At 39.5% G+C, this 17,500-nt stretch overlaps 1 protein-coding gene across 1 annotated transcript in view; it reads left to right on the plus strand.

The window, feature by feature from the left end:
- LOC137973735 (uncharacterized) overlaps window positions 1–17,500 on the plus strand; it is a 50,743-nt gene that overhangs the window by 19,675 nt on the left and 13,568 nt on the right. Inside the window, exons 6-13 of the mRNA XM_068820612.1 lie at window positions 2,464–2,592; window positions 3,665–3,988; window positions 5,728–5,840; window positions 6,272–6,330; window positions 8,916–9,079; window positions 10,064–10,351; window positions 11,290–11,453; window positions 12,597–12,762. Coding sequence (XP_068676713.1) covers window positions 2,464–2,592; window positions 3,665–3,988; window positions 5,728–5,840; window positions 6,272–6,330; window positions 8,916–9,079; window positions 10,064–10,351; window positions 11,290–11,453; window positions 12,597–12,762 — 1,407 coding nt within the window. The remainder of the gene's footprint in view (window positions 1–2,463; window positions 2,593–3,664; window positions 3,989–5,727; window positions 5,841–6,271; window positions 6,331–8,915; window positions 9,080–10,063; window positions 10,352–11,289; window positions 11,454–12,596; window positions 12,763–17,500) is intronic.

Genomic DNA, 17,500 nt, shown 5'->3' on the forward strand with positions numbered 1-17,500 from the left:
GAAACCCAGCACATAGAATAAGTATGACAAAATTGCGTCTGGGGGTTCATAGCTTGCGAATACAGACTGGGAAATACGAAAATAGAGGTGCACCAATCCCAGTAGATGGAAGAACGTGTTTAGTCTGCAATAGAGGCTATATAGAAGATGAGCGGCACTTCTTGATGTATTGCCCAGGGTACGATAACATTAGAAATGAGCTCCATTCTCTCCTTTCAACACACGATGTTGTTTTCAAAAGCCTTAATGATGAGGATAAAATTAGGTATTTACTTACCCTAGAAAACGAAAGCACTTCAAAGATAATAGGTAAATACACATATTTAATGTTTCAGAAGAGAAAAGACTTCCTAAATGCAAAATAATTAAAATAATAATTTTATACCAATTGTATTACAAGTAATTGTATGATCTTTTTAGTTAATTAGTTATTCAAGTAGATATCATCACCTTTATTGTAACGAGACCGATACCTCCCTTTGGAGAGTAAGGCGCAATAAAGATTTACTGTTTACTGTTTACTGTTTACTGTTTACTCACTCACTCACTCACTCACTCACTCACTCACTCACTCACTCAGTAATGATTGGAAGCCATTCTCTAAATTGCCTCATGTATGCTGATGATTTGTTAGTTTTAAGTCCCTCTCCAGAAGGACTACAGAAATCGATTAACGTCATTAAAAAGCACGCAGAGGAATGGAAGCTGAAGGTGAATACCAACAAATCAAATATCATCATCTTTAGTGGGAACGGTCAAACCAAAAACAAGGAAATTTTCCAATATGGTTCAGAAGCATTACCTATCGTCGACAAACAAACATATTTGGGAATAGAAATGACCTCATCTGGTCGCTATACCTACGCAAGAGACATCCTTAGCAAAAAAGCTTATAAAGTTCTTGCGACAGTGAAACGATTGTTCTCCAATTCGGATACGACCACAATTACAATTAAGAATAAGCTTTTTGATGCCCTTGTCAAACCTATACTACTATATGGATGCGAAATATGGGGACCGGAGCTATTATCATATAAGACCCATTTTGACAAAAGCACTATCGAACAAGTCCATATCAAGTTCTGTAAACAAACACTAAATACCCCATGGTACACAGAGAACATTGCCTGTAGGGCAGAACTTGGACGGTACCCTTTAAGTATAGACATAAAAGCTTCAATATTTAGTTACTCGCTTAGATTACAGCATAAAACAGTCAATCCTCTATTAAAGGAAGCCTTTCATCACGCAAAAAGTCACAGCCAATTTTTTGATGTATTAAATAATGACGAAACTATACGAATGCACTCTATAGGCAATACATCAAGCCAACTACACATTAAGAATGCTCGTTCCTCCATAAAGAATCAGCTTAAAAAGGACTACATTCGAAATTGGCTGAAGGCTCGCAACAACACTTCCGAAGGCTCTAGAGAGAAATTTACACACAAAGAAGTCAAATTCGACTACCAATTGGAAGACTATCTCAAAACTATCAGAAACCCAGCACATAGAATAAGTATGACAAAATTGCGTCTGGGGGTTCATAGCTTGCGAATACAGACTGGGAAATACGAAAATAGAGGTGCACCAATCCCAGTAGATGGAAGAACGTGTTTAGTCTGCAATAGAGGCTATATAGAAGATGAGCGGCACTTCTTGATGTATTGCCCAGGGTACGATAACATTAGAAATGAGCTCCATTCTCTCCTTTCAACACACGATGTTGTTTTCAAAAGCCTTAATGATGAGGATAAAATTAGGTATTTACTTACCCTAGAAAACGAAAGCACTTCAAAGATAATAGGTAAATACACATATTTAATGTTTCAGAAGAGAAAAGACTTCCTAAATGCAAAATAATTAAAATAATAATTTTATACCAATTGTATTACAAGTAATTGTATGATCTTTTTAGTTAATTAGTTATTCAAGTAGATATCATCACCTTTATTGTAACGAGACCGATACCTCCCTTTGGAGAGTAAGGCGCAATAAAGATTTACTGTTTACTGTTTACTGTTTACTCACTCACTCACTCACTCACTCACTCACTCACTCACTCACTCACTCACTCACTCACTCACTCACTCCCTCATTCAACCACTCATCAATTCATTCGCTCATTCTCTCATTCACTCAATCGCTCACTCACTCATTCGCTCGCTGAATCGCTCACTCATTCACTCAATCACTCATCACTCAGCTCACTCGTGCGCTCACTCACTCTATCAACAATTGCGAGGTTCACTCACTAACTCAGTCACTCAATCATTCAATATTTGCTAAGTGCACTCCTTAGTGAAATAAGTTTTTAAAGCGGTTTTTTCCTTGACGGTTGTCTCTTTCATTCACGAACGCCTCCATTGCGGTATTTTCTTATTTCTACCTCCATTGTCTTATAATCATTTTTTCAAATATCCCGTATCAATTTGAAACATCTTTGTTTTTTGTTTTCAACAGATTTTGATGAATGCCAATCGCCGGATTTTTACGAATGTCACGAAAAAGCTACTTGTATCAATACTCTCGGCTCCTACCACTGTACCTGCCCGAAGGGTTATTTCGGGGATGGATTTCAAATTTGTCACGGTATGCCAGTTAGTTAATGGATAATTGTGATGCTCATTGCTATTGTTCCTTGTTTGTGATGAATATATCGTCGATTTTAATGATGCCGAGGATTGTAAGGAACTGTCTTCACGGAATTTTCGGTTGTCAGTCGCTAAGTGACCTGAAAGACCGCTCGTGAAAACACGGCCATTGGCACCTATAAATTTCCCAGATAAATTCGCGGATCGATCACTTCACTGTTTTGTCTATAACTTGCAGTTCAAATACACATTTCTTTAATTCAGTTTGTCGTCCAAGGTGGCCCACTTGTCGCCTTTTTCTTTCTTGATTTTCTTAATGAAAAGAGAATGAATACTGTTTGAGTACGTTATTTTTAAACAGACATATTTAACTACTTAAATGTCTCAAATCAATTTGAAGATGTTAGTACCAATTAAATGTAGCTCTATCGTTCCGGTTACAAAGGAAAATACAAAAAATCTGTCACGGCGTTAATGCATAGGAGTCTGTGACGTCATCTCAGGAAAGACCAACGTCTTTCATTAACTCAGCCTTTGGTCAAAGGTTTAGCAGTTTAGTTAAACTTACGCACCTTGTGCGGCCAGTTAGAAGTGAAATCGCAATGATTTTACGTGTAATATTTTTTAATTTTTTTTTTTTTGTTTTTTTTTGCGGAATTTAAAAGAAATGAAGCAAGGGGCAGCTAAACAAGAACTCAAAACGCTTTATTTGACGATGTTTCCTTCTGGGGGCTTCCATTTCAAATTTCGCAGAACCTCAAAAATTGTAGGGAGTATTCAAAGAGATTCTAAATTGAAATAGAGAAAATATGTCTTCTGTAAAATAAAAGATTTATAATTATGAAAAATATTTTGAATGCATTTTCAAGACACACATGATGTTACGGCCGCCATGTTGCTGCTTCCAAAACAAAGAAACGGCTTGTTCCTTTGTTTATTAATGGGCCTTTTTGTTTTTTGATATAGTGCAAATGAAATGCAAGCTGGTTTTTTTGCAATCATCCAGCACCTTAATGGTAACGCACTACTTATGTCTGGTGCCGTCATTGACTTTTCACTATTGATTTCAGCTCCACCCTATATTTGGAAGAGTGATCCGCCGATTTCATCAGGCACGGAGGAAAACGTGACACTTCGCTGTCACGCAAGGGGCTACCCAGAGCCGACTTTTCTCTGGATTATGCCCGATGACGAGTTTGTCAATGCGTCGAGTCACGTTCTTCAATTCGAAGTTCATGATGATGATACTAAAAAAACAAGAGGGAAAATTCTTCAGAAGGATGGCTCTTTACTGGTGTTTAACACTCGAGTTCACGACAGTGGAATTTACAAGTGTCGTGCTGTCAATGTGGCTGGAAGGGATGAAAGAAGTGTTAACCTTACGGTAAACAAAGGTGATAGAAACGTTTCTCTTTTTATGATCAAGAGGCTATGATAACACTAACCGCTTCTGCTTTTCCAGTTCTATTAAGAGAAAATTATGGAGTATTTAGGAGAGCATGAATTGGTTTGAGCGTACAACTTCATTTTATTTGTGGAACGGCGTTTTTACAGATCGAGTTATTTTTAGATTGATTTTTCGCGAAACCAGGCCTTTTCAGCGTAGTCTTGCATGAGAAATTACTACTCATGGGATTAAGAATGGTCACTCGAGAGAGTTGACTGCCATCAGTTGCATTGAAAGAGCGGACCAGGGTGGAGGAAGGTTTTTATATTTCTTTTATTTTTTAACATTCTATTAGTTTACACTAATAGACTATACATTCGAGCTATATATCGCTACGCTACCTATCTATGCTAAACACAGAACATCGAAACTACACTACGCATTCAAGCTATTTGCACTACATACTTCAACATATTACAATACTACAATAGAGCTCTTCTTTTTTACTGTAGTAAGGTTAGCACCTTTTGGAATGAGTTAACTGTGACATTCTCCTCAAATCACAGAAATTAATCTCTAAAAACCTACCGTATTAAGGATATTTTATTTGGGCATTTTTCTGCGGATAATGATGATGACAATATTCTAGTTAACTACATTATACTTGAGAGAAAATTCCTTATTTTTCGCTCAAAGTTAAGCAAACCTTTCCTACTATTTCCCCATCAGTATCAAAGTGCAAAACAACGCACCAAATCGATTGTCCACTTTCATAATAAAAAATGGCATTACTTCTTACCCATAATGGAGCATGAGCCATCATTAAACTAATATTGTAGTGGGAGGAACAAGGTTGGATCAGTGTTGATAGCACCCGTCTTCCACCAATGTGTCCCGGGTTCGATCCCCAGATTCGGTGTCGTCATAACTGGGTTGAGTTTGCTTTTTCTCGTCTATGTTCCTCTAGGTTTTTCTCAGGGTACTCCGGTTTTTCCCTCTCATTAAAAGAAAACATCATTTTATTCCGGCGATTTGATTTGACTTACAATTCTTCCAATCATCATCATCAGTGTCGGTATCGGTATCATCATCATCATCATCATCATCACACTCTTCTTGAAACACTCCACCTCTTCAAAAAAAACCTACTGATGCTGCCTTGGCCTAATTGTTGAAGTCTCCTCCTGTTCCAAGTAAACATGCACACCACTCTATCAATTCGGTTCATTCTGCTGTCGAGAGCAGAATAAACCGAGTATCTTCCGTTTATTATTATATCTCTCAGATAGTACGCGCGCTGTAATTGGCTAAATTAGCGGGCCGTATTCTACAGTACGGCCCGCTGTACAGCCCGCTAAATTTAAAATTTCGACAAAACATCATCTAGCGAGTTTTTCATGTCATTTCTGTTGCATAAACTTGTACTGAAAACTGTTTGAATCTTGCAAGCAACTATTTCAAACTTAAGAGCCAAGAAGATTTAGTTTTTTGGATTTTGGCACGGCATTCTTTGTGGCAGTTGAACCTTCCGCCTCACTTTGACTAGTTTCCTTGCCCGCGCGCCGGTTAACCTCAGGTCCGTAACTTACAGTACGGACCTCGAACTCGGTTAGTAAGAGGTATTTCCTATTGTTGATTCGCGCGTGACGTTAACTAATTTTTTTCGTCTCTAGAGATTGCATGTAAACTACCTCTTCCGGAAAATTCTAAGTAAATGCATCCTAAAATTTAACATTTGATTTTTAGATATCGTGGAAGTTGATGTCACCATAACTCTTGAGGATGAAGTCTTCGACGAAGACTTGGAAAAGAAGTCGTCAGAAAGGTATCAAGATATGGAACGAAAGGTCGAAAAAGAGGTAGGAATATAACATTGATTATGAGCGTAAACTAATCTCTCACAGGCTCGTACATGTCGTTATAAGCAAAGAAGTAACCCGAAGGGTCCTTTTTCAATAGCTTTTACCGATCTTTTTTTTTTCTTTAATGTTTTTTTTTTTACGGCAAAGGTGAGAGCACTCTTAAATTTTATCGTCAAATGAAAGGAAAGCTGAGTGAACTTTGGAGCGCACTTATTTCTGGGATTCGAGCCCGGATTGCTGGAATGAGGTTCACTACACTACGCGTCCCCAAATAAGCATTTTGGCTAAACTAAATATCCCAATTCGAGTCGGTACTGTTCACTTGTGTTGCCAATAATTCGGCGTCATTCTCCTCTTTCTGGATTTGTGAGAAAACGTTTACTGTTACCATTTTAAATGCTTATTTCTTTCTTTACCTTTCTCGACAGCTAACTTTGTTATTCAAGGATATCGAAGGATTCGAAAGAATTGAAATTCTCGAATTTGTGTGAGTGAATGAGATATTTCTAAAACGTACCATTTAACGGGTGTTCTTTTTAATGGAAGTATTAACTTTAAAGGAAATCAGCAATTAATTCTTGGGTAACCCAGGTAAGAAAACTCCAATGGCTGGTTATTTAAGTAGAGTTGATCCGGGAAATACAATTATATGTCGAAAAAATTCTGATGATATATGCTATTTGGGGACTGTGCTAAATGGTTGGGTTAATATTTAACTTCCTACAACCTACGAGTGACTTATCGATGACATCACCAACAGACAAACAATAGACAGAGCAACTTATTTTAATAACAATAACTCACCGACCTATGTACATGTTACCAACAATACACATGCAGACATTAGACTACGACGGATCGAAACGCGCCAATCACTGTTTACAGTCTTCACAGCCAGTGACATCTTGGCTTAACTGACAGTCGACCAATGACATTCTGACTTCGTTGAAATACAAACAATAGACTGGCCAAGTTATTTTATAAAAGAAATGCATACATTTGAAGTGGGGATTATAGACAAGTGCGAGAGAGATCCACGTAATCCCAGTGCAAGGACCACTTCTATCTTTCGTTTCTAACCCGCACTTCAAATGTACATTTATTTTATTCATCAATTCTTTCACGGGAACACATGAGCCCAACAAACTGAGCTGCTCCCAACTGAGTAGCTTCATTCGCCCTTGTCACACGGCGGCCATATTGTCCCGGGAGATCAAAAAAGCTTTGTTTTACCACGCCAAGCCTCGTAGTGGAAACCATGGGGTGAGGCTTGGCGTGGTAAATCAAAGCTTTTTTGGTCTCGCGGGACAATATGGCCGCCGTGTGACAAGGGCGAATGGCTCAGTTGGTTGAGCAATGCACCGTCATCGCAGAAGTCATGGTTTCGGGCGAATCCCGTTGAAGCGGTCTTGAGTTTTTTTGGTTTCTATAAGCGACAATCGCCCATTTACGTTCGAGGATAACTTCTGTCTTTCAACTTATTTTGGTGATTACTGACCTACCTATTTTAAAAACTAGTAATAGTTTTCACTAAATCTGCCCCAACCTAAGATAATATGGATTGTAGGTGAGGTGTTTTGCCAGTTAATATGTGCTGCACATTGTGATGTCTTCATATTATGCTACGTGTAATTCATTAGGTAGGTAAATGAAAGTGAAAGATGCAAGGAAAGGATGGGAAACAACAAACGGCCATTTATTTTCAAATTCCATCAACGTTAATTTAACACGCTATCAATTGAAAATCAATTTACATAATTGTGGAAAATATCTTGAAAATATGATAGCAAAACAGAAACAGGAACTAGAAGGCAATCTTTCATCGTCATCTTTTTGATCCACGTGGTTCTTTCCACGGTACCTTGAAATACTATAAAATAGGAACAAAACTCGGTTATTATATTCGGATCGCTGGTTATTGTTATTATCTGTGAATAACTTTTCTAAATATGATCGAAGATTCTTTGAAAATGTTGATACTGAGATTATGCCTTTTGCTTTCTGAGGTTGCGTCTAGTAATTTGTGGGCCGCCGGAGTCTGTCGCCCTGATTAGTGTTCGATTTCTGACCCAGGCGATATGATTTTTTTTATCAGGTACTATAATCTTTTATTTTCAAAGTGAATCAAAGTAAATCTCTGTAAATATTCGAAAATTACTCACCTTCAATGGAACCACACTTTGATATCGATGCTCGTTGTAACTTTTTGCCACGTGACTCAAGTTCCCCAGAACACCTCGCAAACTCGGTGAACTACCCCGATATCACCTTGTGCGAACTCGGTCGAGGAAACGAAATTGCTTTCCCCTATACAATATCTACCAATTTACGTATTTTCCCTTTTTACGCGGGGGCTTCTAGGTTGCCTCCTCGGGTTTTGACCTCTGGGCCACCCTGCAGGGGAAACAATACACGTGGAGACATGAGACAAAAACGGATTGAAAAGCAACAAATCACTGTCCTAAAGTCTTCACACCCAATGACATCAAAGCTTAACTGACAGTTGACCAGTAACATCACGACTTCGTTTCATTGACCAATCTCATCAACTACCAGAGTATTTATGCCATCTACTGACATCACGTGACTCTGAAGATGACTTCCGCTCAGGTTGTCGAAACGTCAGTCAATGTCACCAAAAACAGTCCTTCTCAGGGCTAACCTACATATACGTTTAGCATATTATTGCATGTAAATATGGCTTTTTTCTGTTCTGATATAATGCGTGAAGCATCAAAGTGAATCCATTCAACACAGCGACAAGCTGATAAAAAAAATAAAAAATTAAAAAATATTGAAAAGCTCGAGGCATATTACATCCTTGAACTGCAACAACGAGAGCAAAACAATTTTTAATGGTTCGATGAAAGTTTAAATCATTTTAAATTTGAGTCTGCACTTTTTGAATAAGATTTGATCATTTTTAACATTTTTTAACAAGGTTAAACGACCTCATCAAACGCTCTCGACGTTTAATCCAAGAAAGCAGTGTTGAATGAATGTTTAAACAAATGTGAAACCGCTTATGCCGTCCAGAAAGGACTATCACTAGAGACTTGTATTTTGTCACAGGAATGGCAGTGTCAAAGTGCTTTTTCGGGTCATTGTTAAAGTGGACAAAACCGAAGAAAAAGAGCCGACGGTGGTTGCAGAGAAAGTTGGCAAAACTCTTAGAGTGAGCATGAAGAGTGGTAAAATAGGCAACCTCAAAGTGAAACCAGTTTTTCAATTAAGAGGTTTGTGTGAAGGCCTGTAACGAACACTTTTTGATAAATACATGACAAAGAACCGACCTAAAGTTTTCACATAGCGGCTGAGGCCTCTATATTGGTTTCGGGTGCTCCAAGAAGGTGCACTCGACACGTAGGGCAAGTACTGACCTTTACTTTGAAGCCCAAGCACTTGTTTGAGAATGGCAAGCTATGATGTGCAGTAACATGAGAAGCTTGGTAATAATACAGTATGAATAGGCCATTTTGCAGTTGTAGCTAAATTACCTGGCCTAAGAATGGGAGCGAGGCTGCCGGTGACCCTGTTTTGATACAAATCTTCATGCTTTTGTAATGTTAATACGAACTAATTAGAATTACAACAACACAATTTACATGATAAAAGCAGTGGGGGCTGTATCAATGCAAGGTCACCGGCAGCCTAGCAGCCATTCATAGGCTAGGTCGCTGAGCAAACAACTGTAAAATGGCCTATAGATGGTTTTCACCTGACATCACAGCGGCCAAGTTGGTGCACAGAACAATAGAGAGAAAAGTCTTTTGGGAATTTGATTCTATTATAATGCAAAACATGGGAAATAATTTGCTATTATTTTGTGCACCAATTCAACATGGCCGTCTCATCACGTGATTGAAAACCATCTGTTATAGCTGTAACCTTAGAGACCGTAGAGCAATTCAACGACAGTTAAAACGAGGTTCGTTAAAAAGTCTCCAAACTGATTTTTGCGATCTGTTCTAATGGCAAACATTTTTGAATATTTACCTTTAGACCAAGGCTAAGAGCAGATTCTATTTTAAAATATTTTTAATCCATGGCCAGCGTTCTTGGTGAATTTGAAACTGAATTATTTTCCTCCATTCTTTTTTATTCCCCTGCTTGTTTGTTTCGTTTCTTTTTCCTTACTCAAAAAGAAAGTTTGAACGAAATGATATATGAAATGAATCATATAGAGAAAATTTGACCTTTAATCTTTTTTTTCGATTTAGAGGTCCCCCCTCCACCGGTTAGGCTAGCATTTAGTGACGTCACATCAACTGACGCTATGGTCACGTGGTCTTACCCCGAATTGCATGACATGTACGCCATTAATGGTTACTGGCTGCAGTTTAAAAAGTCTGGGCTGAAAAAATGGACCCAATTCGTCTTCACTGGGGGAGAAGGTCACAGGCTTTACAACCTAGAGCAGGATACATCGTATTTCGTGCGGCTGAAATCGGAAAATGAGTTTGGAAAAGGAGAACCCAGTGAGGAATTGGAGCTGCGTACCAAAAAAGGTAAGTTTGTTAACTGTGTATGACAGTAAATCGTGAACTGTCTATTGGGACGTTTAGAAATGACGGCTTGTCCTGTCGTGATTATTATCTGTTGATCTTTTCTTCCAAGAAAATATCACTGATGGGAGAATGAAAAATATCGCCATTTTCATCATCATTATCACAATCATTTTTATAATTGTTTATCATCGTTATCGTCAACATAATCATCATCAATATCGTTATCATCTTCATCATTATCGACGGCATCATCTTTACCATCATCATCGGCGTCGTCATGGTGATGGGTTTAGATGCTTCTCGTATCACGTACAGTCTCATGGCGCCTCTAGCAGCAGCTATCAGTTCATATTTGATCTCATTTATCCACCCAACCCTATGTGAAAGGAGGACAGACCACAACACCGGGAACACCCCCCCCCCCCCTTCCTTTCGCTTCACGAAAAATTTGTGGATTCTTTAACGCCTCACAGTGTTCATCTTGTTGATCAACATTGTCCTCTTCATCTTCATCACCATTTATCATCATCATCATCATTACCATCCTTAATATGATGGTCGTCATGCGGTCGATCTTAACTAGCGCCATTTCGATGTGTATTTTACCTATATGTAATAACTTTAAAGAAAACCTATTTATGGAGCTGTAGGCGCAAGGAGATTAAACCATCCGGTAGCCACTTCAGGAAAATTCTTGAAAAGAAATACGAAACAGAAAAACAAATCGCAATAAATCCAATAGAATGGTCCAATAGAATGGTCGTAGTAAATAAAAAACTATGAAGAGTTACTTTAAGTGACTACTCGAGGAGCCAGTTTAAGAGGAAATTATCTTGTAAGTAAGTTTCACAGGTACACAAACAAAAAGAAAAAAATGTAAAATTGAATTTGTATGTGAAATAAAGGATATTAGAAAAAAAAAAGTTTTTTTGCCTCAGCCTCTACAGGGATGAGTCCTTCAGCATTGGCACTAGCTATCGTTCTTCCACTCCTCTTACTGCTCATCTTTGGACTGGGAGCTCTCTTAGTATATAGAAGATGGAGGAAGAGAAAACTGAAGGGTGATGAAACAGTGCCCATGAACCCGGTCACGCCGGAACAAGTAAGTCAGTAATATTAATGCCGGAGAAGTACCCTGTGCAAGTCTAAAGGATTTTTAGCCTATTAATTGTTGCAATAGAATTATTGCTTCTTGTGAGAGGATCACTTCCCTCCTTCGTCTATAGACCGCACTTCAAATAACTATATACGTTTATTTCGTTCATCGAGTCCTTCACGGGAACACGTGAGCGCAAAAAAAAAAAAAAAGAAATGACCTGCTCCCAAGTGAGTGGCTTCATAGCTTAGTTGGTAGAGCATTGCACCGGCATCGCAGACATCATGGGTTGGAATCATCCCGGTGAAGCCACCTGAATTTTTGAGCTTCCTATAAGAGCCAGTTGCTTAAATTGTCCAGATAATTGCGAGGCTCGCTGATCTCCTTCGTCCATAACCCGCACACAACGAGCCCGGAAAAGAAACCCCGGGGCATATTAATGGAGAGCGATTGCTCTAACCTCTGTGCCAAACGTGTTTTTAGGAAGAGGTTGGGTTTAATGAGTTTTTAATCGAACTTTTGCAAAGATATAACAATTTTCCAGTAGAGGCTGATTTCATTAGGAACCCAAGGATAAGCGCAGGCAACATAAAATATTACGTGACCGCGTGGTATCATATCAGCACGAAATTAACATGAAATTAACATCACAAAGCATTATAACGAAAATGCAAAGATAAAGTAAGTTTTCTTCTCAATAAAATGTTATTTCCTTTTAAAATGTCAAATTATACTTCAAGCGCGAATAGGATGCACTAATATAATATTATTGGCAAACATGTCCGTAACCTTGACGGCATCAATATGTGCACATAGTCACCTTTGAGAAGAAACATCACAGTATTTCGTCGACATCTATCTGATAAATTAGATTAGAACATCATATATTAATTCCCCACAACTTAATGCCTCTGTAAAAATTGCTTTGTCGCTCGTGAAATCTAGTCTTAGCTTTGCGCTACTTTGCTTAGATATCAAAATGTGTCCGCATAAAACTCCAAACAGAAAGGCGCTGCACGTATTTACCGATTCATTGTGTTGTCCTGAAGGGAGTGTTGTGAACTAGCAATTCAGCTTGATTTTCAGGGTCATATCGAAGCCTAAACCCAAAGCACTCATTTTTTTTATATTTCTCAATTTTAATGTCAGCAACAACATTTTGCTCACGAACGCTGTGCCCCAATCCCTGGCGAGTCATCATCAAACGGAGCAAGGAGCAACGTTCTTGGGGAAGGGCAATTTGGAATGGTGGTTAAAGGAGAGTTGACCGAAGAAGATGGCCGCATTGTCCCTTGTGCGGTAAAAAAGCTAAAACGTGAGTAAAGAGCTACAGGACATTTTCGAAGGTATTTCCACAGTGGTCCACATTCCATCGAAATTCCACAGTCTACATTTATTTATATATTTATTTATTTTTTTTTTTTTTTTAATTGCACAGATGATCAAAAAGAAATTAAAAATTAAAAGTATTTACAAATATGAAAAGGTGAAATCTGAGTCATTAGGCCAGTTTATGCAGAAATTCTAGATTTCTGATTTTAAATAAACTGCCTGAAATAAGATACAATCTACATATAGAATACTGATTTAAAGAGATCAAATCAACAAAAAATCATCAGAAAACTATAAAAGTTTTTCCTTACAGTTTTCTGATGATTTACTGTGATGTGATCTGTTTAAATCAGTATTCTATGTATATTGTACATGTCAAAAATCGTAACTTCAAAGGGTCAACTGGAACGGAGTGTACGTCCTCCTTAGAAATTTAAATGAAATCAAAGAAAACCAAATGGAATTTTGGCTTTTGAGTGGAGGGGATGGGAAACCTGAAATATCTTCCCGGTGAAAACCCTCTCGGCGCAGAGTCGGGGATAAAAAAAACTTAACCTACGCATGCCGTTGGACATACTCTCTGCCATTGAAGTTGCACTGAAAAAGTGGCAATATTGTTGGACTTACAGAGGCTATAATGATCCCCGGTCGACTTAGAAAGAGTTTAAGCCCTTAAGATATAAAACAAAAACAATTGTGTTCCTTGCAAGAGCACTTTAAATAAAGTGTCATAGAGAGTCCAAGCATTTGGACCAATCCAATCGGATTGGCATCGTTTCGCACGAGCCCAAAAATGATGCACTGAGGAATGAAATCGTGGAATAGATCTCCCCAGCCATGAGAACAAAAGCATCGTTGTTCAGATCCACTTTTACTTTGATCTCCAAACCGTCAAGCAACAACTTGTCAATATTAAACACGTCACAAAGAGGTACTCCGACCAACCCAGCTTCTGCGCCGTTGTTAGTAAATGTGGCTTTTCTATTCAGACCCTCATTACTTTCTGCTGTATTATCTACTTCATTCATGTGTCCAGCAGTGTCTTTGTAATACAGAGCTTTGGTTAAGTAAGATTTCTTGGCCTGTTCCGTAAAGTTCAATAAGGTCTTGATGTAAGCATTGTATGCTTGAGTGTCTGACTGTTCTGTTACCAGCGTTTCGTTGATCTTGATGGTAAATTTTTTTATGATGGAATGAAGGGCGTTGTTGACCAGAGTGTACTTCTTACCATCCCCTGTGGGCGATCCATCTTGTTTGGTAATCTTTACTACCAATCGCAGCTCTGTCTTGTTAATGTCAATGTAGTCAGCTAACGGTTTGATGACAAACTCGATGGGATTAGTTCCCGTTTGAACCGGTTCGTAATCGATCCATTTGCTGCTAACAATCGACACATCTGTCACAGGTACATCAAACAATTGTAAACTTGAATTCGCACCAGGGGCTGAGAGAGGGTGTGCTGATGCCATCTTTAATCAAAAATAGTCTTGAACGTTGAACGAGGTGTTCTCGTTGTCTTGGTCTGTCCTTCACTGCGCCGCTTTGATGTATCCGCGCGCTTATATCCTCGTTTTCCTCGACCTTGCTGTGTAATGTCATCAATGACCCCTGTGAGTAAATTTTTTCCAGCAGCTTTCGCTCTTGTCTTGGCAGCTTTCTTTAAAGGTTGACCAATGATCACGTCTTGGACAAGTTGCATTCCTGTTTCCAATCCAGTATCGAGCGTTCGTTTTCCCACTTTTTTTGCTGTTGTTTTGAGAAAGGGAGTTGCTGAACGGAACAATGACCGAAACATTCCACCTAAGCCGTTGCCCCCTTGGCCATAAGGGTGTGTTCCTCCGTAGATACTAATGTCTCCTCCTTTATCGTGCTGCCTATAGGGTACAACATGTCGTCCATATGGGTAATATCGGTGGTTCATAGGTAATAACATGTTGTTATAGAATATCACGACGCCGAAATGCAGGGTCACGCGTACGGCTTCAGAAGCAAATGGTATCAATTGACCTGTGTCTCCCCTTATATTGATCGCAACGGATGAAAACACAGTTGTACGGAGTCTATGGTATGAGGGCACCTTGACCTCTTCTGTGATCATGTTCCCCGGCTGACCACGAGGAACAAGCATCCAAAGTAAGTTGGCTTGAGCATCTCCCACTACTTGAGACTCGATTAAATCGGAATACACGTAGATGGTTTGAAAAGCGTCTCTCGAGAGCAATCCCCATACCAATTCGTCTTTTCTGACAAGTGTTGTCGTTGTCCTCGAAAGAAGGACGCTGTGATCATCATTCTGTTGGACAAGGCCTCCGATTTGGTACAGCTGAGGAATATTATACTGATGGTTTAAGTACCCCAAGGCGCGAGCTAATGTCTTTGGTAGAATCACATACCAACCGGCTGATAACTTCAACTCAAAGTAATCTTGTGCTTTCTCGTAAATGTAAAAACACTCGTTTCCTTCCAGACAGACCAAATAAATGTCTTTCAATCGATTGTGTAGTCCCTTCGTCATACCGTGAATGACATCTTTGACCGTACGGTAAATGCCATTTGGTACAGGGATGTTCAATTTCCAGGGTTTAGGGCCAGTCTTACAAAGCAAAGTGTAGGACAATTGATTCTCACCTACGTTTTGCCAGGTGTAAGGGTAAATGATGCGTGTCATGGCCACCTCCCAGTCTTCACTTAGGTGTAGTTGACTTGGTAACTGCATCTTAAAATCGGCCGCCTTGTTTTCTGGATACTGAGTCAGACTTGCATCACTGGTCAGCACCATGTAAAAACTTTTGGTCATGTTGATCGACGGCGGAAATGTAAAACGACGCTGACGATACCGCCTAAAATTTCTGGCGTTTGACCGTATCCACTCGTTAAATATATTTCAATGGTCTGAAATATCTTTGTCCGCAAAGGTAGGTACACAATATGTTCTCTTTCTTCAAGGAGTGTTTCTCGAAAACTGCCCAGGGGTACCATCTCATGTAGGAGAGGTAAGCGCTTGTCACCCACCTGCCACGGTTCCACGAGATTGGTTTGAACTTGAACCAGTCTCTGCTTACACGAGCAAAGCGACAGCGAAGGAGGAAAGATGTAAATACCAGGATATGTGATGGATGTGCCAGCTGGTAAGATGAACCAATCATGACCATATTTTCTTTCTAAGGTGAGTGCAGCATTCAAACGAACGCTGGGTGTAAGAGTGTTGTTTTTGGTTATCCATCCCAACGCGCGAGCTGTAGACAATGTGATCAGAAGTCCTTCAGTTTGCGAGTTTAACGTTACATTCTATTCGTCGTCCATTGTGATTTCAATCTTAGATGGTGGGTCAGCGATGTTCAGGCACTGTAACATTCCTTCTGTCACGTCTTAGGCTGTATAATACTTGCCCTCGGGTAATACAAACGGTGTGGAGTCACCTCGACGATCCAGCATGATGTGAGAATGTTTGCATTCATTTGTAATGTCAAACATTGAGAGCAGATACACGATATGATGCAATCCTACTTCCCAATCTTCTTCATCTTTCAGATGGATTTGTCGAGGTAGCACTACGCGAAAGGAGGACTTGGAATTGTTTAGAAATAAATTACTGCTTGCATTACTGGGAAGTGTCACGTAAAAGTCGCTATCTTGAATCATGTTTGTTGTAAAGCGACCAACTGGTTATGCGGAATCCAACTGTCGTATTTCTTTGGCCAACCTTTCCAATGTACCAACACCTCCTTATTCGCTCCTCGTCCCCTGCGTTTTAAAATTTTTTCAATACGAAACAAGTGTTTTTCCGTTTCTATCACTTTCTGTAACTCAAATTCGTAAAAAGTGCCTTGAATCCAGTCACCGTCTGCTTCCTTTAGACGATACACGGGTGGGTCGCACGAAAGTCTCTCAGCAACAGTGAAAGTTTCCTCCGTCCAGCATGGTAAGTAACCTTTTTCAAAGATGCGTTTATGCTTACTGATCTTGACTTGATCTCCCACTTTGAATTTATACTTTGTCGGTTTTTTGAACAGATTTCTATACAAATTGTTCCAGACCTCTGATGCGTTATTCTCGTTGACATCCGCTGGTTTCATTTTGATGCTAGGGTGCACGCTTTGATTGTAATTCCCATTGACTAAATCGTCCAGTTGGTCCAAATAATGGTACGAGCTGCTGGTAGTGAACATACGCCACATAGGTTGCTTCAAAGTGCGGTTGAATCTTTCAACCACTTGGGCCTTGGTTTCGTTGTAGGTTACAAAATGATGTACATTCTCCCTTTTGAGGAAGGTTTGAAACGTTTCGTTCTTAAATTCGGTTCCGGCATCTGTTTGCAACTTCTCAGGTTTACGACCTTCCTGGAAAATGCTTTCAAAGGCCACCACCAACGAGGCTCCTGTTTTCGATTTCAAGGGCACCACCCACGCGTATTTGGAAAGGACATCGATACAAGTAAGTAAATACTTGTATCCTTGATTCCACCAACTTAAATGTTGCAATTCAACCAAGTCCGCCTGCCATTGCGAACCTATATCAAACACAATTACTCGGTTACGACGAAAGTGTTTTCTTGCAGGTTTGTGTAGGGTATAGCCAGGTTGTTGACGGAGCCAATCGAGTACTTGCGTGCGTTTCAAACCATACCGACGCGCCGCACGATACAGTTTGTCGACTACCCCTAAAGCGGATGGTCGATCCACTTCATAATACAGTTTCTGTAATAGTTGGTTCATCTGATT

Source organism: Montipora foliosa, chromosome 10, assembly GCF_036669935.1.
Source record: "Montipora foliosa isolate CH-2021 chromosome 10, ASM3666993v2, whole genome shotgun sequence".
Classification (NCBI taxonomy): Eukaryota; Metazoa; Cnidaria; class Anthozoa; order Scleractinia; family Acroporidae; genus Montipora; species Montipora foliosa.